The sequence below is a fragment of the Colias eurytheme genome, chromosome 15 (assembly GCF_061535395.1).
Source record: "Colias eurytheme isolate Ceu_HAF_F1 chromosome 15, ilColEury1 Martin Lab GWU primary, whole genome shotgun sequence".
Classification (NCBI taxonomy): Eukaryota; Metazoa; Arthropoda; class Insecta; order Lepidoptera; family Pieridae; genus Colias; species Colias eurytheme.
This window is the reverse complement of record NC_142994.1, coordinates 5,724,782-5,749,697: the sequence shown is the minus strand read 5'-3', so window position 1 is coordinate 5,749,697 and position 24,916 is coordinate 5,724,782. Positions and strand designations below refer to the sequence as shown.

At 34.7% G+C, this 24,916-nt stretch overlaps 2 protein-coding genes across 2 annotated transcripts in view; one reads left to right on the top strand and one right to left on the bottom strand.

Moving 5' to 3' along the window:
- The window catches only part of Ten-a (Teneurin-a transmembrane protein), a 39,043-nt gene extending 26,792 nt beyond the window's left edge, over positions 1-12,251 (top strand). The window contains exons 10-22 of the mRNA XM_090110539.1: positions 730-849; positions 4,077-4,241; positions 4,700-4,874; positions 5,367-5,609; positions 5,765-5,992; positions 6,214-6,404; positions 6,514-6,749; positions 6,842-7,567; positions 7,692-8,095; positions 8,187-10,072; positions 10,169-10,322; positions 10,413-10,767; positions 10,866-12,251. Coding sequence (XP_089966665.1) covers positions 730-849; positions 4,077-4,241; positions 4,700-4,874; positions 5,367-5,609; positions 5,765-5,992; positions 6,214-6,404; positions 6,514-6,749; positions 6,842-7,567; positions 7,692-8,095; positions 8,187-10,072; positions 10,169-10,322; positions 10,413-10,767; positions 10,866-11,857 — 5,875 coding nt within the window. The 3' untranslated portion in view covers positions 11,858-12,251. The remainder of the gene's footprint in view (positions 1-729; positions 850-4,076; positions 4,242-4,699; positions 4,875-5,366; positions 5,610-5,764; positions 5,993-6,213; positions 6,405-6,513; positions 6,750-6,841; positions 7,568-7,691; positions 8,096-8,186; positions 10,073-10,168; positions 10,323-10,412; positions 10,768-10,865) is intronic.
- A 2,013-nt stretch (positions 12,252-14,264) lies between these two features.
- Positions 14,265-24,916, bottom strand: Spt20 (transcription factor Spt20 homolog). Its single transcript, XM_090110186.1, has 18 exons — positions 24,726-24,916; positions 24,385-24,633; positions 23,748-23,903; positions 23,210-23,449; positions 22,561-22,782; positions 22,323-22,475; positions 21,935-22,244; positions 21,681-21,820; positions 20,916-21,004; positions 20,612-20,669; positions 19,845-20,162; positions 19,345-19,494; positions 19,092-19,224; positions 18,674-18,894; positions 18,237-18,413; positions 17,640-17,874; positions 16,587-16,706; positions 14,265-15,923 (listed from the first exon to the last, which is right to left on the bottom strand). Exons 1-18 carry the CDS (start codon positions 24,759-24,761, stop codon positions 15,838-15,840), a joined length of 3,093 nt encoding a protein of 1,030 aa, XP_089966312.1. The 5' UTR covers positions 24,762-24,916; the 3' UTR covers positions 14,265-15,837.

Sequence of the window (24,916 nt, the reverse complement as noted above, 5' to 3'; positions counted from 1 at the left end):
CTGATCCTGATAAGAGAATGTGCGATGCTAAAAACTTCTTATTTTATTTTCAATTTTTATTTTCATACTTCACTTTCACAGTGTATATTAGAGAATGTGATAAAACGCACGAGCACAGATATCCTCTAAGTTGATTGAGGAAGACCCACCAACCGAATGATTCACAAGCTAAATTTAACTTGTCTTAAAAACGTTGTTTATTTATTTTAAATTGAGATACGATTTTAATGTGTTTGATGTTAATTTTTCTTACTAAGTATATAACCACTTATAGACTTTAACTATCCACGTAACATTGTTAAATATTCGATGGAATTAAATTAATAATTTGGCCTGCACGTGACTGCCAATAAAAGTAATTTCATAAAACGTGTTCGGTCCGATGCCTCGGCACTTGACCTATCGGCCGTACTGCGTCGGAGATGCCAACTCTAGTATATTTAATAGTTTCAAACTTTTTTAGGTCGGCCTTTCAATAAAATATGATAAATTTCGAAACATTTTACTTTTCAAATTGCTTCTACTTGTAACTTTTATTCGCTTTTCATATTGAATTGTTATATTTCTAGTTGAAACATAAAACATTTCTTAAGAAGTTTTCTTTTCAACTGTGAAATGAAATTGTGTAGGAAGTTTGATGCATTCGTTTCTAAAAGCTTGTGAATCATGACGTTGAGCTGTGCTCTGCGTTATATCTGGGCACGAAATGACGAGAAGTGGTATGTGCAGCCGAGTATCCGTGATGCGGGGCCAAGTAGTGTCCCCTCAGGGCCTGGGAATTATCGGCATCCGAGTGTCCGTGGACCGAGAGGCGCGCTTTGGATTCACGCTCACCAGACAAGGAGGATGGTACGTACACACTTTTCTTTAAATGGTATACTTATATGATAATTTCACATCCATCATTTATTTATTAGTTATGCATAATGCATCAATTTTTATAACATATAATAATAAAATATCACAAGGATAATATTGTTTATTTTTAGTTCTTGAATTTGAAACATTACCCGTAATAATAAATAACAACAAAATATAAAAATATATACGTAGAATCTGCCTTTACAGGTTTCATGTTAAAAACTGTGTTCTATGTTCATTGATTGTTATTTATCGTTCTTTCATAAGCATATTACTTATTCAAAAAGTATAATTTAATAATTTATTCGAGAATATACTTAAATGCAAGTTTTGCTAACTTGTATTTGCATTATACAACAAATTATTATTAGTTCGCATAAGAATGATTGTTGAGCTGAGCTTTAAAGCTCCTTTAGAGCTTTTAATTTTCAATTCGAAATATAATCTGACTTTCGAGAAACGTGTTACATTTACACTCAAATAACACAAAAGTTAATACAATTTAACGTTACATTGATACAAAAGCCCTCAAACTTATTTGCTAATGTACATAAAAATATACATAAACGGACGCCAGATGCGACGGCACGTGGTAAGGATGTATTAATAGACAGTAGTGATATAATAAAATGTACGGAGTACGTACGCAGCTTGCAAACCTGCTAACCTTTACCTTACACGCAAATGCTACATTATACGAATTAAAATATTTGTTTGTAAAAATTTTAGCTATACATTTCTATACGGCTCGGCTGGTAGAGCAAGCTCATTTAATTAAACGAGCCAAATTCTTTCGCTTTTGACTCTGTGATCATTACATATTTGGTTTGATTTGATCAATTCATTAGGTAATGTAAATGTCTTAAATTAATCTAAATAAGTTAATTATAAATCCGTTAGATATGAGCTTGTACATTTATCAATTAAAAACTTGATTAGAATATTTTGAAATTATGTATTTGACTCGAACCTCAGTTCAAAATTCTTTCTTAAACAAGGAACTAAGTACTAGGTATCTTATATTCAACTATCTTTACCAATACTTAGAATACTAGGACAAAATTTGATATAAATATGTGTAGGAACATAGTATTCGAATTATTAAAAGCTTTATTGTGGTATAAAATTTATAATTGTACCAACAAAATTAAATCAAAGTTTGATTAGATTTCTCTCGAACAAAATTCAAAGTAGGTTATCATAAAATAAATCAGCTTCAATCATGAAATGAGGAATAATTTATCGAACAAAGTCTAATCAATCGGCCTAAATGCGGACATTCAAAGAAAGTGGGCTCCTCAATTACAATCAATTCAAACCCAACATAGTCCTGAAGCAAACCAAGCGTGTACCTATACAGGGTGTCCCACTTTCGGTATACTAAGCGCAAAGGGACTTGTAGTTTTGCATACTCTGAGTACGTAAAAAATAATTATAAAATTCCAGACGCATTTTTTTAAAAAATAGAGGAATTCTTAAAATTCCATGTGTACACCCCCAACAAGCAAACCGCCCAACTTTGCCACCCGCATGTGAGCTATCGTTTAAGATTATGTTTTCATAGACAAAATACTCACATTAGCGGAGCGGTATATGCCGGCTGCGCGAAGCTAGAGACGAATACATGGATTTTAAGGAAAAATTTAGCAAAAAATTTTTCGCGTAATTTTGTTATTTAAGTATTTTTTATGTGATCAGTGTATGCAAAACTACAAGTCCCTTCGCGCTTAGTATACCGAAAGCGGGACACCCTGTGTAAGTTTAATTGACTCCAGAACATAATAGAGTTCAATGAACTTGATTCTTTTATTTAAGTATTGGATACAAAAGTAATGAATAAATGAAAAAGATATGAAAATATTTAATTGCTATTCATTTTACAATATGCATTATTTAATTTACTTCTATCATTAATTATAAAATTATTAAATACAGCTCCTTATAGACTTATTTAATAAGATATTAACTTAAAGATTACCATATAATGTCATTAACTCTCACTTTAAAGTTTAAAACATAGGTAATTTAAGAATTCAAACCTTGAGATTGAATAGGAGGTAGGTACGTTTGATGAGTTATTTTTTATAATATTAGAATTTACAACACGTATCAAATATTATATCGCGTGATGCGTGAAAATATAAACATGGGAGCCGCTGGTCGTTACAAATATATAAAAATAGTCGTGTAGGTATTATTAATTTTCAGTCACGGTTATTACAAATTCTTTAGACGTTACACGTAATCATATTACGTGAAGCGGAAACTATCGTCCATTACCGAATAGCTGGACACGCTTTGATGTTATTTCAATATTGACTTTGTTTCCAATTAAAAGTTTTTGTTATGTACACTAATCTTGCACATATATTCCATGATTATTTTATGAAATTGTAGAGATCAATCTATTATGCAGAATATTCATACTCTATACTTACACTAATTCAAATGTTGGATACACAATTACACACACGACACACATTTGCCTTTCGATACAAATGATTCTTGATGAATGTAATGCTTGCACTCAATCACAGATATAATGGATTTTTTCATGATATTATATAGAGTATTTTACGCAACTCTACAATGCATAAAAACATATTTTAGTCAATTATTTTATGCTCCATCAAAATGATATCTTAAGTATTTTTTTAGTATAAATAATTTATGTTTATAAAATACTAGCGGTCCGCTCGGCTTCGCCCGTGGTACATGTTTACGTTTTCTCTACATAAGAACCATCCTCGTACTTCAAGGAATATAATAAAAAAAGAATTATCGAAATCGGTTCAGCCGTTCTCGAGTTATGCGCTTACCAACACATTTTGCGATTCATTTTTATATTAAAACTAGCGGTCCGCCCCGGCTTCGCCCGTGGTACATAATATTTACGTTTTCTCTACATAAGAACCATCCTCGTACTTCAAGGAATATATTAAAAAAAGAATTATCGAAATCGGTTCAGCCGTTCTCGAGTTATGCGCTTACCAACACATTTTGCGATTCATTTTTATATATAAGAAGATATATGCTTATGAATGAACGGTAGACACGTAACAACTGCGATTAATATCTACTTTTGTAATTTTGCGAATGTAATTTTAAATGTGAATAAATTCCCTAGTAAATGGTTTTCAATGGCGTGTAGATAATTAATTTTATTTAAAAACATATCACCGTTTAAGTTACATTAGCCAATTTAACTCTAAAAGGTTCGACGTGCTCGTCAATGGTGGTGGAGCAGTGACGCTGCAGTTCCAGAGATCGCCCTTCAAGCCTCTGCGGAAGACGGTCTTCGTGCCGTGGAATCAAATCGTGGTCCTGCCTCCAGTGCAGATGGAGTTGAGCGATGAAAATGTCAAAGTACCGACACCGAGGTTGGTAGGATTTAATGTACTGTTGAGAGAAAAATAAGTACCCAAACTTTTATGTTTAACTACGTAAATACATTATGAAATTATAATTAATTATTTATTTCACCGAATTTGAATTGTAGAGAAGATGCTGAAATAAAACAGCCTACATCTTAGTTTTTGATTGAATGTAGCAGTTGTAATTAAAAGTCCAGTCAGTCCAGTTTTTAGTGTTATAATGAAGGTCATCATAATTCAGCTTATTATCTCATTCCGAGGTTGTTCATTAATTATACTGTATTAAGTAGGAATTCTTTAAATATTTGTTTTGCGTCCAAATCCCTTGCCTTTGATGACTTTATTCTACCCGCCCCGCAATTATAACATTGTCCAAATTTTGTTTTCATTTATCTTACCTGCCATGCAATTATAACATTCTTTATTTTGTTTTCATTTTTAGAACTAATTTCTTATGTCTACAGAGCCCCTCCACTGTTGGGTTGGTCGCCAATGCCTCAATGGTGGGAATCCAACGCACCTCCTTGTGGGGTGCACGACCATGAACGGTTAAGGCCTGAGGTAGTCGCCATGCCAGCTCTAGCTGCGCCGGCAACATCTTCTCCAACAACCACTACTGTTATATACCCTGAGGCTCAGGTTAGTACAGAGTTATTGAATTTTAATTCCACACCAAGTGGTAATCAAAATGTTTGCAAGTGAGCAATCAAATGATTGCGTAAATGTATGTGGTTTGTTTACACCGCTCTCAATTGAATTTAGTTTGCATTTATTTATCGAATAGGCTATATTTAATTGAAAAGCCTATTAATTTCTAAAAGCATTTAACTAACTGCCGTATATTTGTTTTATTATATTATGTATGTGCAAGATACGTAATTATATATTATTATAATATATTATATTTAATTTGTGACACATGCTGCTCTAAAAGTAGCTTATTTAAATAGTCAATAGATATTATTTTATTGCATTTAAGTCAATATTTTTCCTTATAAAATCTGTACTTACTGTATAATATATTGTATAGATTATAGAGTATTAGAATCCTCTGTAACATAATATACTTTAAGAACCGAAAGCTACAAATATTTTTAATACAATTAACGCAACAATCTCTCATCTTCGCAGATCGTCAGTGAATCAATCGGCATCCCGGGCTCGTCAGTGAAACTCACTTACCGTTCGTCCCAAGCCGCTGGTTACCTATCCTGTGTGCACATACAACTCACACGAAAGATCGTACCAGCGGCACTAACCAGGGTCCACGTGAGAGTGGAGATAGAGGGCTCCTTGCACACGCATACGTATGAAGCTGATCCTGACTTGACACATGTGTTCGCGTGGAACAAACGCAATGTGTATAAGCAAAAGGTGAGTTAAAACTATTTTAGGATATTTCAACGATAAAGATATCTTCAATGGTAAATAATAGCACAAATATTATAGAATAATTAACAAAAGTTTTAAGTCTTTTTCACATAAAAGTGCGTAAAAAAGTTTTTAAACCCACGTTACATTAATTTTAGGTATACGGACAAGCTCAAGCGAAAATTTCCATCGGCTATGAATATACATCCTGCGCGTCGATTGTATGGGAAACTCAAACAGCGACTCTTGCCGGGTTCGATGTAGACATATCGGATATCGGCGGGTGGGGTCTGGATATCCACCATCATTATAACTTCCACGAAGGTGTATTACAGAAGGGTGACGGCGCGTTATTACATTTGAAACAGTACCCCAGAACTGTACAGGTAACGATGAGTTATAAAGAAAACTTTTTAATGTGTAATATGCTCGGTTCATTCATTATTTTCCTTTTACGTTGTATACTATTCAATGAAATTGGATAGTATCTGATTTAATTGCATTTTTTTTTTGTAACAAAGTACTTTGATGGTAATTTGAGTAACATCTAACAAGTAATATGGAACGAAATAGTTTACAATATTTTTAAACTTCCAAATATTTTCAGGTGGTAATGGGAACAGGACTTCAAAGAACTCTTGAATGCCCTGATCATTGCAATGGTAAAGCAGCTGATTCAAGACTATTAACTCCTACTGCATTAACATCTGGTCCTGACGGATCACTCTACGTTGGAGATTTTAATCTTGTTCGTCGTATTACACCTGAAGGAGTGGTTACTACAGTTCTTCAATTAGAGTAAGTATACTGGTGACGCTTCCTGTAAATAAAAAAAAAACACCACACATTTATTTATTAACTATTATTGTCATAGGCGCTAAAATAATAATATTTTATTTTTAAACAGAACAACTCAAGTGGCATACCAATACTATATCTGCATATCGCCTGCGGATGGTTATCTTTACATATCAGATTCGGAGAGGCATCAAGTAAGAAGAGTTATAATTTTGGATAAAGTAAGAGATCCTACTGCGAATTCAGAGCCAGTTGTTGGCAGTGGCGATCGATGCGTTCCCGGGGATGAATCTAATTGCGGTGATGAAGGACCTGCTATTAAAGCCAAGTTGGCCCACCCTAAAGGTAAAATTGAAATTTTAAATAGAACTACCAAAAACCTATTTATATGTCTAAATGTGTCCCTTTAAATATTAAACATTTTTTTAACGTTTCAGGTCTTGCTATAGCAGCAGATAGAACCATGTACATCGCAGATGGAACTAACATTCGAGCTGTCGATCCCAGTGGAATTATTCACACCTTGGTAGGACATCACGGACATCATAACCATTGGTCACCAGTACCATGTCGCGGAGCCATCGCTCCTTATGAAGCCCAACTACAATGGCCTACTGGAGTAGCTTTGTCTCCTCTTGATGGATCTCTTTATTTTATAGACGATAGAGTTATATTAAAACTGACTGTTGACATGAAAATAAAAGTGGTTGCTGGTCAACCTTCACATTGTCGATTAGGAAGTGATGGTAAACCTATTACAAAAACAAACAAAACTACTACCGACTTCAGGGAAGATTCCAATCTTGGAACTATTCTAGCAATAGGTTTTGCCCCGAGTGGCATTTTATATGTAGCCGAATCGGATTCCAAAAAAACGAATACTATTAAGACGATTGACCCATCAGGCAAAATTTTACATTTTGCTGGAAAGTTACAAGAGAACTTGAAGGAATTAAGCTGTGAATGTAATTCTTCGTCATCTGCTACTGTTATTCCTGTAAATCAAAGAGATGAAGGCGCTGGTTGCCCCTGTAAACTCAGTGTAGCAGCTGGAGATGAACCTCCAACAAATACTGAAACATTATTATCGTCAAATGCTAAATTTCAAACGATATCAGCCCTAGCAGTTACACCAGATGGTGTGCTCAATGTCGTTGATCAAGGTAAGTTATTTTATTATTGAAAAACTATTTATTTTCCACGATTATTGATATAAAAATAATATTCTTTATTTAAGGAATGCGATATTCCACAAGAATTAACCAATAATTTTCTTGTTTATTTTAGGTTCACTGCACATCCTAGCATTGAAACATTACTTACCTTCTCACGATGAAAACGGAGAGTTCAGGATTCCATATCCACCAACATCGGAAGTTTATGTATTCAATCGTTATGGTCAGCATATTACCACCAAGGATTTAACTTCTGGAAAAACAAGATATTCATTCCTTTATTCCAAAAACACGAGCTTCGGTAAACTTTCCACTGTAACGGATGCATCTGGCAACAAAATACAACTTCTTCGTGATTATAGTAATATAGTTAGTTCTATAGAAAATACACAGGACCACAAACTTGAATTGAAGATATCTGGAATTGGCTATCTGACGAAAATATCAGAAAAAGGATCAGCTGAGTTAGAGTTTGATTACGACGCTAACTCAGGATTACTAAACAGTCGAACTGGGGTACGTAAAAAGCTGCCATAAAGTTTTTTTATATAGTATATCAAATTAAAGTATCATTGATGTTGACTAACTTTTTATTGCTTATTTACAGGCTGGTGATACAGTTATCTACGATTATGACGAACTTGGCCGCGTTACTAAGATAATAATGCCATCCGGTGAGCAAGTACATATAACATCGGGATTAGCTAAAAACTATGGACTCGCAGTAACAGTCTCTAATCCTGCTAGTACTATACCTGTGGGAGTGGCAAAGAAGTGCGAATATGTCTTACATGGACAATCCTTCAAACAAATAACGATAAATAATGGAAAACAAGTTATAGAAGGAAGGATTTACTCCAACAATACTTTATTGCTTGATACTCCTTGGTCCGGTAAATTCGAAAGCATAGCTGCAGCTAAACATCCTTTACTGGAAGCAGCCTTACCCATTGAAGCTGAAATGCTTCGTATGTGGTCACATCAAACCACTACATTTGGCGACGGTCTTATCAACAATATGTATTCATTATACACTTTAGTGGGAGACGTAAGAAACCCGCAACAAACACTAAATCGTGAAATATGGGTGAATGATTCAAGGGTTTTAATCATCGAATTCGATCAATTTAAGAGCAGAGAAACTTTCTTCAACGCTGATAGAAATCCTTTGTTCACTATTGCCTATGATGTTGCTGGTTTACCATTATCCTTTACACCTCATGGAGCGGGAGTACCGCTCAATATTTCCTACGATCGATTCTATAGAATAAATGGATGGAAATGGGGTGTTACCGAAGAATCCTATAGCTATGATCCTCACGGTATGCTCTCTGAAATTACGAGCCCTCAAGATGGTACAAAATTCATTTACTACAATGAAGGTAATCTCGTCTCAAAAATATCCTTAGCTAGCCAACGAAGTTTTACATACAAATACGATAAAGATGGTGGTCTTACTCATGTTATTTTACCTTCTGGAACGAACCATTCATTCAGCGTTCAACCTTCAATTGGATTCTTAAGAGTAACTTATACGCCACCTGGCTCTTCTAAGAAATATTTACAACATTATTCCCATACTGGAGAATTACTGCAAACCGTCTTTCCTGGTGACGGCGCTAGAATAATATACCGTTATTTCACAACGAACAAAGTATCCGAAGTTGTTCATGGAGATGGTCAAACACAAATTCACTATGCAGAAAATAGTGGCTTACCTTCTGAAATATTACACGTGGATCGAGAGGTAGACTATCGTTGGGAATCAACGTATGTCGGCGGATTATTAGTAGAGGAAAGATTAGATTATGGAGCTAAAACTGGTCTAAGTAATGCCAAAATAATTTACGAATACGACAATAACTACCGAACCATTGCTGTGCAAGGTCGTATAGGTGGACAAACTTTAATACCATACCACATTGTTTACAATAGTAAAACTGGTGCACCCGAATTATTGGGACAATTCACAGTATCAAAGCAAAAATGGAATGAAACATCTGTGTACGATGGCATCGCTATGTTCTCGCGTACTCTTAATGAGCAATTTTTGGAAAAAGAAATTACAGTTAATATTCACAGAATGGAAGTTTTCAGGATGGAATTCTATTATGATAGACACGGCAGAATATCACAAACAAGAACTCATACGCGTAATGTAGGAGTAAATACATACACAAATGTGAAAAATTATACGTGGGATTGCGATGGTCAACTTACAGGTGTGGAAGCTCAAGAACCTTGGGGTTTCAGATACGATGACAATGGAAATATGTTATCCTTAACATACAGAGGGAATACCATACCTATGGAGTATAATGATATGGATAGAATAATTAAATTCGGTGAAGGTCAATATCGGTATGATAGCAGGGGTCTGGTATGGCAAAATGCTAGAGAAGAAAAATTCCAATATAATTCCAAAGGCTTATTAATTAGAGCTACTAAACGTGGAAGATTCGACGTCCGCTATTATTACGACCACCTTGACAGGTACGAATTTAAACAACTGACTTATTTTGGACTTATTATTACATCTTTCCGTTTAGTTTCATGCAAATTTTTAATTATGTATTCATCTTTTTACAGATTATCTACAAGGAAAGATAATTTTGGAAATGTAACACAATTCTTCTATACGAACAAAGCCAAACCGCTTGAAGTTAGTCATATTTATTCCCCTCGAGAAAACAGATTTATTACTTTAGTTTATGATGACCGTGGTCATATTATTTACATGCAGGTAAGACTAAATTGTAGTTAATATTAACAGTTGAAATCTTATTTAAAGTAATTGCAAATTGAGAAATTACAAATGTAATCTTTTTTTAAGGTTGCTCGACATAAATATTACATTGCAACTGACCAATGCGGAACACCGGTAATGGTATTCAATCAATATGGAGAAGGAATAAGAGAAATCATGAGATCACCATACGGCCACATAGTATACGACTCAAATCCATATTTATATTTGCCTGTAGACTACTGTGGTGGACTTCTAGATCAAGTTACATCTTTAGTTCATATGTCAAATGGGAAAGTATACGATCCGCTGATAGGACAGTGGATGTCTCCATTGTGGGAGAGTCTTATTGAAAGAATTCACGACCCCACTCACCTGCACCTTTACAGATTTAATGGAAACGACCCTATTAATGTGAGGCCGCAAAATAAAAAGCCAACTGGTAAATATTCCAAATATACAATAATTCAATATCCTTCTTTTTATATAATTTCATATCTTACGTTTGAATGCTTCATTAATTTCGTATTTTCTTTTCAGATCATTTATCTTGGTTAGAATTATTGGGGTATGATACTAAGAGTCTTGCACCTCAACTGTACCCGGATGAATTGCCAGGTGGTTCTGTCTTGCCAAGAATACCTCAAGGACGACCAATATGGGGAATGGCTCCCGATTTAAGTGGTCCAGGCCTTCCTTATGCAACATCACTTCTGCCGAGCGTTAGCATTGAATCAGGATTTTTGTCACACATGTCAAATAAAAGAATTGCCGACTTCCGCAGTCTATCGATACCCGCTATGTCTGCTCTCAAAGCTGATGCCCTCGATCTCACTCCTAAGCGGATCGGTTCCGATTCTGAACCTCCCTTCGGACGAGGCATTTTAGTTTCAAGAAATTCACGCGGTAGAGCCGTGGTCACAACCGTGCCTTCGGCTAACGCTATCTATCGCGACGTTTACACATCAGTATTTAATCGATCTCATCTGCTGCCCTTCTCGTTTGTGGTGCACGGTGACCAACAAGACGTCTTCTATTTCGTCAAGGAAGAAACTTGGCGCGCCGCCGACGATAAGCAACAGTTGAAGCGAATGCAGGGCAAGCTCAATGTCACATTCCACGAAGTGGCGGAAGGCGGACGCTCATACGCAGACGTGAAGATACACGGCCAAACGAGTATCGTCAACTTACGATACGGTACTAGCGCCGAACGGGAGAAACAGCGCCTTCTGCATCACGCCAAAGCGTCCGCCATAAGGAAGGCGTGGCACCGGGAGCGCGAGATCCTGCGCGCCGGCATGGGCGGGTCGATGGACTGGTCGGCGGCGGAGCTGGACGAGATCCAGAAGGCGGGGTCGGCGGGCGCGTACGAGGGCGAGTACGTGCACGACGTGGCGCGCTACCCCGAGCTGGCGGAGGACCCGTACAACATCCGCTTCGTGGCGCGGCGCTCCGAGCGCGCGGAGCGGCGCCGGCGGAAGCGCGACGACTGCACAGCGCCCTGGTGGCTCGCGTGGGACGACCTCTGCTAGTCACGCCGCCATCCATATGCCAAATCGAGTGAATGCGATCTATGTGTCTAGTGTGTGCGTGAACGGTGAAGGACGCGTGTGCGAGTGTAAAAATATATTTTGTAAATAGTATCTATTAATTGTTAATTGTTGATGTATGTATGTAGACGCGAATCCCTATCGCTGTGTAAATATTAAATTTTATTTGCAGGGAGAGAATGGACCTTTTGAGAGGACTGATATTAAATTAAATAAATATAATGTATTGTATGTATAAATAAGATTTATGTGAATATGAAATTATTTATACTTATTTATCGGTAAAAAAGCTTCGATCGTGTCCAATGTTCTTATAAATTTAGATGAAGACTATTTGAAAGAATAATAAAAAGGCATACTTTTTTAACCAAATTAATGTTGTGTTAAAACTTTTTTTAACCCTTCCTTTTCCATCTCGACTTGCAACAACATCAATAATCATCAATCAATTAATAATTTCTTATCTAAATTAAATTTACCATCAACAAGCAATAAATATAAAATGGCAGAGGAAAAGATATTAATAATGCAAATATTGTGTAAAACTTATTTATTCATGTTCGAAACGTCAATCTCTGAACAACATACTCAAGTTAATCTATACAATATCAATTTATACACAAATCCATCAACGCATTCATATATATCTTATTATACATTCGTTATAAGCGTTAAGACGCACATCACATATCATTTTAAAATATATTTACATTACCTACATTAACATAAAGTACTAAGACACTGGAAACTTTATACAACTGACTGTCACATAATATTGGGTTGTATAAAAAAATCTCCTTTTAAAAATATACACATTAATATACGCTATAATAGACATTTACATTCGGTTAAATTTCTGAGTTAATATTTAAAAATTCCTCTACATATTGAGCTACATGTCCATACACAAATGAGATCAACAATTCGCACGATTTGACTACTTCATATTAAATAAATATATTTCATGTATTTCACGACCGTCTCTATCACCTATTTATGAACGTTTTCGCTTATTGCCGTTGCTATAAGATTGATAAAAATTAATAATAGTGTGAAATCGGAAATCCAAGAAATATATATTATAAAATGTGTAAACAGCTAAGCTCGGGGTCTAACCACAAGCTGTTTACACATTCGATACAACAATACACAAATATAATTTGCATGAAATAAAATAACGTTTAATAAAATAATTAAAATTGTGCGCCAGATTGTACATAACACTTGATCTCTACTCCGACCTCAATGATAAATTAATGAAGAGATTAAAACGAGACACGAAACTCGGCATTTCGGGTCTCGTTTTAAAATCAGTCTACACCATTTCCAAAATTAACATTCGTATGCAAACAAGCACATGGACATGGTCATAATTATGACTACTTAAAACTTTAAGTCATTTAATTCACAATATTATTAGCCAATTAAAATTATTTGTGCACCACAACGCTCAAAACAATAAAATATTTCATTACAAGAGAGTCCTCGTCAAAATAAATATATAGCGCCAAGCTTTTTTAAAAATTCTGACTGGTTTTATTATTTCTGTACAACGCGAGGAACATGTTTTTAACGTTACTATTTTATTAAAATCGTATTATATTCAGTTATTATTTTTCTATATCTAATTCATTTATTAATATTTCCATTGAACAGCCTTTGTGGGTGAACGTCAAACCAATAAAACAGTTTTAATGCTAAAAATAAGACAGCTTTCATACAATAAAATATTACTATTAGAAAATTATGTCCTAAACAAGAATATTCTAAAACCAATCACCCGTCAACCACGACTTTACAAATAAAATATATTAACAACAACTTTTGAACACAGTAACACACGTGACACGACGCAAATTCAACTTATATTACAGTGAAACTTGGTTAAGTGGGACCTGGATAAGTGAGAAACCTCCATAACTGGAACTCATGCTGAGGTCCCAACACTTTGGCACTGAATTACCTCTGTTAGTGGGACGAGGTAAACCTCTATATCTGGGATTTGTTCTTTCGATTTATCATCATAGTTACCTCTATAACTGAGACAGCAAGTAAATTTTATATGCATAAACCTCTGTAACTGAGATATCATTGTATGTTTACTCATTCTTATTCAACCCACAAATTCCACACGTAATTCCAAGTACGTAAGTACAAATTTTGAGCTTCAATTACCTTCAGTTTTAGTTTCGCTTTACTATCATACAGATGTTTATTTGAAAAATGTCAAAACGAAAGCTACGATCGTTATCACCCCTCTGTAAATGAGACAGATATTTATTTATACCTACCTGTATATCTGAGACACTGGGTAAGTGGAATACCTCTATAAGTGAAACTACATTGCAGGTCCCTTGATGTCTCACTTAACCAGGTTTCACTGTATATAACATTATTTTAATTTCATTGTGATGTAACGCGACAACAATTATAATACAAATTTACAATTTTTACAATACACAGGTATACGTTTCTTGTACTTTCTTCAATGGTTAATTACGAATTAATTTTTCTTGGAACTGGCCCATAATACTGATTTTACAATGTGAAACAAAAGCAGGTTTAATTTCGTTTTAAGTACAATTGACTCATCCTTCCCTTAGGAAGAAACTCTAGGTAATACGATTTATAGAAATCACTGTATGAGAAAACCAATAGATTTAAACGAACAACAAGGAACAAATTCTCCTTATTCGTAAATATATAACCTTAATCAATACACTAGTCTCTTATTTGGGCAGTAGTAAGCATAGGATGTTTCATATGGGGTTAGTTATAATTGAAAATTTTAGTAAGCAGTGGTACAAACAAGTTATAAGACTAGAAGAACAAGGAATATATAAAAGGAAAATATAGCGACCTGATTGATATTTCCTATACATAATTCACCTACTACTTAATTAATTCGTTGATTGTTCATACCACTTTACGTTGTAAACGACGTGGATTATTGACGTTTCAGGCATGCATTTTCTGGATACATATAAAAATACCCATGTGGTGCCATCTACACTACTATCGAATAAGGCTTTTATCGTATTTAACAGCATTATTATTTACTATATTGTTTGCTAGCATAGAGGAAACTGTAACAACCCAGTGTATGCACCCTGCTAGATCAAGAAGTATATATTGCTGTTCGAATATTGCCTTATCGAACTACGTAATAAGGTTCAAATTACGAATACGCGTACCCTACGTGCAAAAATTATTAAAATAATACAATTAAAATCATTATTAACACTAATTTCATGCAATTAATTAAAAGATTTAAAAAATCGTGCAATAAATATTTTCAAATTTTTCAAATACATGATTACTTTAATTAATTACCATAATTTATATATGTATTGCAATTTATCCATCGGCCTATCAAATTCAATTGTTTGATCAAACCCTCGTTAATAAAATAAAAATTAAAAAAGAATTCAATGCCTCGTTCTGATTTACTTTAGGAAGCTTCTAGGCAAAGAAAGATGGCTATTTAAATGAAGGATCAAAGTAATTAATTTGAACCTTAATACGCAGAAAATTGGTTAAGTAATTGAACGGTGTTTTACTTATAATTTAAACCACATCCATGTCATGATCAAGCAAAAACTAATGCGCATTCAAACCCCATACATAACGTTTGTGACATAAAAATATACACGATAACTTTGTATATAAAATATTGCGTTTGCACGATTAAAAATTATCATTTTATTTTATTATTTTATATATTGGAGATATTTATTGTAACAAAATGAATTCGTCAGTCTCATTCGGCGATTTTTAAAATAGTACGTATAAATTTACAATAGTTGAACATCTGGCATAAATAAGTTCAATGTTTAGATTCCATCGATTGGCTATTCGCATATTGCACGGATACACTCATCACTGTCACCTTAAATAAATTTCATCTACTTGCACTTATTTACAATTTAACTAACGGCAGTGTGGTGTACATAAAGTCTTTACTATGAACTGTCCGGATTCGATTTCCGCCTCACCTGGTGCGCGTTCAGCGTTTGCGTTTGGGGCTGAGTGATGAATTGAGCAGTACCTGGGAACGAAAATACAAAATATTTTAATCAAAAGAAATGTTAACCATTCTATATAATTTTTTATTCAAGTTCGAAGTCGAAGTAACGCATAAACCGTTAAAACAATTTTGATGAAATTTGCAATAGGTACAAACAACACCTTGGAAGAATTGCAAAATCCTTCCAAAAATACCAATACATCCCAACAAATGAGAAGAGGAAAGTTGAAGTATATACTTGATCTAAAAACACACACGCACCCAAAAGAATAATAATCAAAGGATAGCGCCCGGCAAACTTCTTGTTAAAGTTCGCATCAAGTTTTATTACATTTTTATATGCGCTTCCCCCACTACACTAAAAAGTGGTCAAGTTACGCTCCGGCAATTATACTGTATAAAGATAGGGCAAAGAGACTGAGAGAAGCGACTTTATTATAATTTACTAGCAAACCCCGCGAACTCCGTTTCGCCACCAGAGACACCTTTTCTTTGCTATAAACCTCACGGAGCCCGAGACCTTTCCAACGAATGCAAAACCGTGGAAATCGGTTAGTGCGTTCTGGAGTTATAGCGTCAGGAAGGAAAACCTGACTTATTTTTATATAGTAGATATACAATCACATAAATCCATTCCGTTGAATATTCCAAATGATAAAGGTTTTCATATAAAGATGGTCTCACCGGCGGGCTGCAGCGCGGCGCGCGGGGCGGGGCGCGCGAGGCGGGCGGGGCGCGCGCCGCGCACCACCTGCACCGTGCCGCCGCGCACGCCGCCCTTCACGCCCGCTGACATCAGTTGCGCTGCAACCATATTATGGAGGATTATTATAATTATACTAACATTTCTTAGGGATCATATTTCAATCCTTGGTTAATACTTATTCGTCGAATAATGTATAAAACTACCATTTTAAAAACGTAATCTAATTGCCCGTATTTGACAGTTTACGTGACATTTTAATATTATCGTGTAATACTTTATTGGACGGATAAGTTTTATCCAAGCATTGAAAAATCGGCCCTTACTGGTATTTCTGAAAACAATAAAATTGGCATTTTAGTTGTTTTGGAAACTTTTATTTTATTTGATGAATTGAACAATCTCAGATATGGTTTGTGGTTTGAAATTTGAATGCAGAAAAAAATAAAAATTGAATTGCCATTCTTGTTGTTATTTTTTTATTTGTTATTTCATTTAGTAAAGTGACCAAATAGAATCACAATAGCTAAAGTTCAATAAAACAGCGTGCGAATCAGTACATTTATATAGGTATACGTTAGGTTACGTTACAGACAAAATTAAGCCATCACACAATTTAAAGAAGGTTCATGGTCGTTTGCACGATTGAAATAAATTTCGTAAGGCCATCGTGTGACGACAAGATTCACCGTGAACACATTTTAAGCGAAATTGTAAATCCGTTGATTTAAATGACACAATAAAGTAAAATTTATAAGGTGCCAAAGAATTTTGTGAATGCCAAATCCACGACTTTTTCAATATTTTCGTAATAATGGATACAAAAATGGACATAAAATAACATATAAATGATAATAGCTATTCGATAATATATTAGAGATTCAAATAAGGTATTTAAAAAACTAAATTAAAATTTTCAATTTTAACGACAAATTTTCACCATATCAATAATGCTTCACATAATACAACTAAGTTAATAGAAAGCCTTAAAATATGTCACATTTAAAACACCTCTAAATACTACTTCTACTTACCAATAGGCAAACTGAGCACAGAAGGCTGGTTAGCAAGCACCACAGAAGTAGTCGGCGGCACCGACACAAACAAACTACTTGGTGCACCAGACACATTCAAAGACAATGATATAGGTGCCGCTAACCCCGGGATTTGCACTTGCACGTTCTGAACACCCTGTAACCCTGCCAGCCCCGGTAACCCCTGCAGCCCTTGTAACCCCTGTAGCGTCTGCAGCGATGTCAGGCTCACACCCTGCAGGAGAAATAATGAAATTATAAACAAATTGATATTTTTTTTTTTGATAAAAATATAATAGATGAAAATAAAACGAATAGGAAAGACTTTCTAAAAGGTTTAAAATTTTGTATTACATATATTATTGACATTAGGTTTCCCCTTCACGACCGACACAATTTATTTTTTATTATCAACATAAATTGTTTCCACCAATTAATTTCCTTTTTGGCCATAGATCCATGTATCACAAGTATGATTTACAATAATGATATTTATTCCTAGTTATTTAGGATTCAAAATGCAAGAAACTTGTAATGGTTGATAAATTTTCATTTCAAATTGATTTATTTTTTTTATTATAAGGTGCAAAATGTTACCTGTAAGTGACACACAGGTTGCGCGGTTTGCTGCTGCGGTTGCGGCTGCGGTTGCGCTTGCTGCTGATGCGCCTGCGCAGTCGCAGTCTCTTCACCGCCCATCAAACGCTCCAATAGCGCACTCTCACTACTAGATACATTCGTTGATTCCCCGTCTCGAGTGTATGCACTCATAACCTGGAATTTTTCATACCATAAATATAGGTAAATAATAATAGCTGGACTAGACTGCTTATGGTCATTGAGGATGTAAGAAATTTCAAACTTTTGTGTATTACACTTCAGAGGATTGTTTGTTAACAAAAATGCCAGAGATTTATCGTTAAAACATACAATTTGGATTGATAATAATTGGCTTTATACTCATAAATTTCTATGAACTCCTATCTCCTACTAACTTATATAAAAAGGATTGAGAAGTATTTGCATTACATTACCTGCTGGGTATACGTAGGCAGCGTGTGCGACGCAGTTGTTGCGGCAATGAGCCTCGCGCCCGCAATGGACACCGTTCGAGTTAGCAGCTTGTGCTCGAGAGAGTTATCCGCTGATGACGTCACGTGCGTCATTGCTGCGGGCGCGCTATTGAGCAAGTTCAATATCGTAGCGTTACTGCTAGCTGTACTCGCCACTGACTTTGCCGCGTTTTGGTTTGCAGCTGCAATGGAATTTTTACTTTATTATCATACACATAGGGCTGTAAATACTTACTGAACATTATTCCTTGTTTAATTGTATATAGATATAATACTATTTTAATGCTCACTATATACTTTTCATTATCCATTTTGAAAATTAATGATGAAACAGTATCATTAAAGAACCGGCGAACATTTTCACAATAATTATACTCACCTTGCTGGAACTGCTGCGCTGAATTCATAAGACTGGTGACGAGAGCGCTGATCGCTGGATTTGTCGACCTCGGTTTTGTAACTGTTGTCTTTTGCTGCGTAGTCGTTGCACTCGTATATTGAATAGTCTGTACCTGTACCAAATAATTTTGGATATTAAGACACAAAAAACTGAACTCAAAAGAAACACAACTTCATTTACAAACATATTTGGTACGAAAATCTTTATTCATGGTAAATTCAGTTGATCTTACTTGTGATGTGCCAGCAGAAGACATCAAGGGATGTTGTATGTGAATTATCGCCGACTGCATTTTTTGTGGATTGAGCGGTTGCGGAGGATTCGTTAATTGTTGAGCCAACAGCTGATTTGTGGACGCCTGCGTCGAATGAATATCGTGAACCTGTAGAACACACAAACAAAAAATGATTGAATGAAATAGTAACAATTCAAGTTGTATTTATAATCCATTTCAAATATAGGAAAAAAAACAAAATGATTAAAATACTACAAAAATAATTTATTGAAGTGAAACTTCTTTATCGGGGTTGGACAAAAATTTAGTGTAACATTTTTGCGTAACGCCGTTCGCGTGACATTTTTGCGTTACGCCGTACGCGTGACATTTTTGCGTTACGCCGTACGCGTGACATTTTTGCGTTACGCCATACTCGTGACATTTTTAGGTCATGAAGAAGTTTCACTTCTTACGTGTGTACTCTAGTACACGCATACATTTTTTTTTATACTTACTTGCGGAGACAGCCGTGGTGTGGGCGAAGGTTGCTGTTTGAGTGCTGACTCAACAACGCCCGCAACCGCAGGAACGCTGGCCACAGCCGGCACTGTAGTTACATTGCCGACCGTACCCACAACCGTGCCAACATTGGGTACGTTACCCACGTTGGCCACATTACCCACGTTAGCCACGTTGGCGACGTTGCCAACGGTTCCGACGACCGTGCCAACATTGGCAACATTGGCCACATTGCCAACCGTACCCACGACCGTGCCGACCGCGGTCACTCCACCGACCGTACCAACGGTGGCAACTTGCTGCAGTTGCGCTTGCTGAAAAATGGTGCATATTTTAAGTTTGATATTAAAATTGTTATTTGTATTAATAAAATATGCCAAAATATATGGTTGTTTTATTTTCCACACTTGTTACACTTGTTAAACTTGTTACACAAAATTGTTGAGTAAATACATAATTATTCATTTAAGATATATGAGGTACACAAATAATATTATGTGAATATTGTGTTATAAAATTGATATTAAAAATTTCAAAGAAAAACTCGCATAGTTCCCGTTCCCGCGGAATTTCCGGGATAAAATGTGTTAATCCAAGTTACCCTCTATATGTGTGCTAAATTTCATTGTAATCGGTTCAGTAGTATTTGCGTGAAAGAGTAACAAACACACACACATCCTCACAAACTCGCATTTATATTATAAAAAAATATATATAAATAATAGTAGGATAGGATAGGAAGTAGGATACTCTGAATACTCACCAATATAGGCAGTTGCCTGGTATTTGGATGAGCAGTTGGTGTAGCTATTGCTGACGTCCTGAAAATTTATTTATGATATTATGTTACATTGAATATTGGCTAGATTATAATATTACATTAAACATTACTTAAAAAATTATATGTATATTGTAAATTGTAATCAATTAAATATTAGGAAGTAAATTAAATTAAAATTGTACAAATTATTCGAGAAGCATGATAAAATAAATGAAAGCATTATTAATTATAAATATAAACTATTATAAGATTAATTAGTTATTAGACAAATGGTTTAAATTCTTACACAACAGGAACGGTGGTGGCATGCGTTTGAACAGTAGAATTACTGGCAGCCGCTGCCCTCTGCTGCAACAATAAATGCTGTCCTTGTTGCTGTAATATAAATTTATTTACAATTATTCTACAAAATTTTAAATACTTATGCCTTAGATTTCTTGTTGTATGTGATGATACACATTTTTTATTGAAACCCATGACACATTAGAAAATAAATTTACTAAATGCACAATGCTACTACAAATTAGCCATCTTTTTATTTAATAAAAGTCAAGTAGACCAACAAACATCGTCTAGTTAAATTAATTAGTAAATCAATGAGAGCATGTATTTGTATTCATTGTTTCTATTTGGCTAGTTCAGGTAAATACAACATGCAACAGCCTTACATGCAACTATCAAAATGTAAACCAGAATATATTGAAACATGCACTGAATGAGTCATTGATGCTCAGTGACAATGGATGAATCTAATTGATGGACAATCATTGTACTATATAAATTTTATGATGTAACACATAGATTTATATATCGTCATGCAAATGAATATAGAATAAAATTTAGGTTCAACTCTTAACTGTTTCTACTAAAGAGAGATAATAACAGAAGGAATTGATTTTTTTTAACAATTATTAGTACATTGTAAGCTAATTACACTACATCAACAACTCTTTATTTGATTTCTTTGTTTATATTTTCAATTTCTTGTCACACTCCAATAAAATATTACAGATTCCAGTTACTTATCTAAGTATATTATAATGAAACTCACAATTTCTCTCATGCCACCAGTAAATGATACTCTTGGTAATTGACCAGGTACTATGTGCTTTATCCGAACAGACTTTCGACCTTCCTCTGTGAATATCTCGGTGAACTGTTGTATATACTTATTCGCTTGTAACCGTGAACCTTAAAGTACATTACATTAAATTAATAAATCACTGCAACATCAATCATTTTGTTACTAACTTTGTGAATAGAAATTATAATTAATAATATTGAAGGGAATATGAATATTCATACCTAAAGTAAATCGACAAGCGGCGCCATTCCGTTCACCTTCTACATGGTCTCTATCTACATATAATTCCCCTAAGAATTCCTGATCTGATGGCCTCTGTAATATACTCAATTTTATGTGGAAGAAACCAGCTCCAGCATGCGGTGAAGTTTTCTCTGTTTCCAAAATGTATTCCTCAACTAATTGAGGTTGGCAGTCGGGTGTAGGCCTCGGGCGCTCATACGCTCGAGCCAGCCGTAATGGTCCACTTGGTTCCGAGGGTAAAGCTAAAGGTAATGGCTCCATTTTTGGCGGTTCAATTGGTTTGAACACCTGTTAAACAAACATCACTACAAATTAATAAAATTCTTAATTACGTATGATTACTTTTGCTTGTAATAAAATAATCACCTCTGGTGGTTTTTTCGGATATTTCGACGTAAGTCGCGTATGAGGTACTGACTGTCTACTATTTTTCGCCCTCTGTCGATGTATTAATTCCAATAATTCTAAACCATGATAATGTGTAAACTGGTCTAATTTCCTCTTTCTATTCACAGCCACCTGTTAATATAACACCGTTTTTATAAAAACCAATACCTTGCAGATAGTTTTTTTCACATTTACATGGTTGGTAAAGAAAAGAAACCTGTGAAAATCGTTTCGCCTGTCGCCGTATCCGAGGTGTATTAAATAATCGTGGAGCAGCATGCAACCGAGCGGCTAACAATCCCACTGCAGGTCTAGGTTCAAGGCACAGAGGTGGGGCAGCCGCATGAACTAATGCTGCCTCAACTGCCTCTAATGCACTGCGTTCCTCCCCTGCCCATCCACATCGACTCCCAATGCACATTGCATCTGTTATTATACTCTGAAATTTACAAAAAATGTATGAGTTTATGGATAAAAAATATTGAAAGTTTTTTTTAAGCTATTGCATAGCTTCTATCGCGGGCCTTGAGCGCGGGGACCGAATCCAGAAATTCCGTAACGAAAAAACCTCACGCTCCCCACTCCGACGGGCATGGAAGTGTGGCTTGAAGGCATAGCATGCAATAGCTTTACCGCGGCAGTCCCCGAGTGCCACACATCTTTTTTTTATTTAAGAAATATTTTTTACAATATTGTATCATAATTTTAACACATACATAGATAATTATAACTTAAAATTAAGAAAGATTACTATCAAAAGATTTGATCATGCCAAAAAACTAAAAAAAAAAGAATTATATCATGAATTAAATGTGTTATGATAATAAACTTGTACACTGATGATAACTTTTCCATTTATTATATACCTGATTGGTGGGCCTTAATAAAACATGATGAGTATCACACATAAAACTTGGATATGCCTGTCTGTAGTCTCTAACTTGAGCAATAATACATCCTGAATAAAATAAGCAAGAGTGTTCTGATTCCAATAGATCCAATAGCACCACAGGCAGTTCTTCATTGTCTATATAACTTAAGAGCTCTTCCTCCTCATAAGGCCATCTTGGAGTCTCTATGAGGGTCTCATCCTGACTGGTTGATCCCTGAAGATATATCAAAATGATTTAGGTTTTTCAATTTATATTAAAATTCAAGATTTATTATAATAGTTATATGAAATGTAGATTTATTATAAAACTTATTTGATGAAAAATATTTAATACAAGTTAGGAGGTAAAATTATTATAAAGGTAATGATTACTTATAGAAGGAACTATAGAAGGTAAGAAAAAAATATTGAACAGTTTGGACCAACTGGGTTAAAATAAGTACAATAACAAATTAATCATTTAATAATGTTCAAAAATATAATAATGTTGTTAGGGAAGGCTTTCTACTCACATTTCCATCAGGTGGTTGAAGACACTGTGTATTTCCATTGACTTTAAGAGATAATGAGTAACCCTTATTACCAGGATACAAATTAATTATTAAGGTATTAAGATTGTATGTAGCCAATAACTTTTCTAGTAAATATGATGTAGTTTTAAGCCCTTGCTGTAATTAGAACATATTTATGACAATAAAGACTTAGGCATATTAATTTTCCTCCTAAAATATTTTTATACTTTTTTTACTTTTAAAGTGTAATTATGATTAAATAATTATTAATTACAAAAAAACATGGTTTATTATTTTTAAATAATTTTATATTATCATCTTGGCTACACATGTATAATATCTCCCTCACAACCCCCAGCACAACCCTCTGCATCTTAATGGGCCAATATTTATTCCTTGAATAATCTCTAAAAGGATTTCAATCCTAGATTTCTTGATTATATAATCTCCTGTGCCCAGGAAGTGTTCTACTCCTTTAAATAGGGTTGAAAATAACAATTTTCTAACATTATCTAGCATGGAAGGAAAATGATACTTACTATCCCATACATAATAAAGCATACTACTTTCATGAATTAAAAATTATAAATAAAATATTTGTGTATTATCTTGATTATAACAACTTTTAAGAACTTACATAGCTTGCTTGGGATAATTCATCTCTGCTCAAATCATTGTACAATTCATGAAGTTTTTTAAATAAATCAAACTTTTCACTTGTTTTTGTCGACGAGCTACTGGCGCTACGTTGAAACTTCATTCTGGTATCATCAACAGATTCTGCTAGATGCATTTTTTCATGGGTCCAAGTCATTTTATGTTCTGAGACACCACTGTCAAAATGCATTAGGTTTGAATTCACATGTTTAGCCCGATTAAGTATAACCTGTAACAAATATTATTATTAATTTACGAATTTTCAAGTAAATTTTACAAAATATCCTCAAAACTAATTAAAAAATAATAAGTACTACTTGCCTCTGCTTCCAATGCCGCGTGAATTAAACCATCCATAATGTGATTAATAAAAATAAAATATGTGAGTTCCAGTTACTTTTCTAAGTATATTAATTAATTTTAACATTTTAGGCTTGAGTATTAAGTCATGATTTATTTAAAACGAATACGCTTTATTTATGTTTCACACTGCATGACAGTAAAATAACATG

What these genes read in the sequence shown, in the direction of transcription:
- Spt20 (XM_090110186.1), bottom strand. Translation starts at nt 24,761, where the DNA reads ATGGATGGTTTAATTCACGCGGCATTGGAAGCAGAG. An exon ending in TGCCTACGTATACCCAGCAG is followed by an intron (nt 18,414 to 18,673) that starts GTAATGTAATGC and finishes GAAAAATTCCAG; the next exon opens with GTTATGAGTGCATACACTCG. An exon ending in CGCCGCGCTGCAGCCCGCCG is followed by an intron (nt 15,924 to 16,586) that starts GTGAGACCATCT and finishes TTTCGTTCCCAG; the next exon opens with GTACTGCTCAATTCATCACT.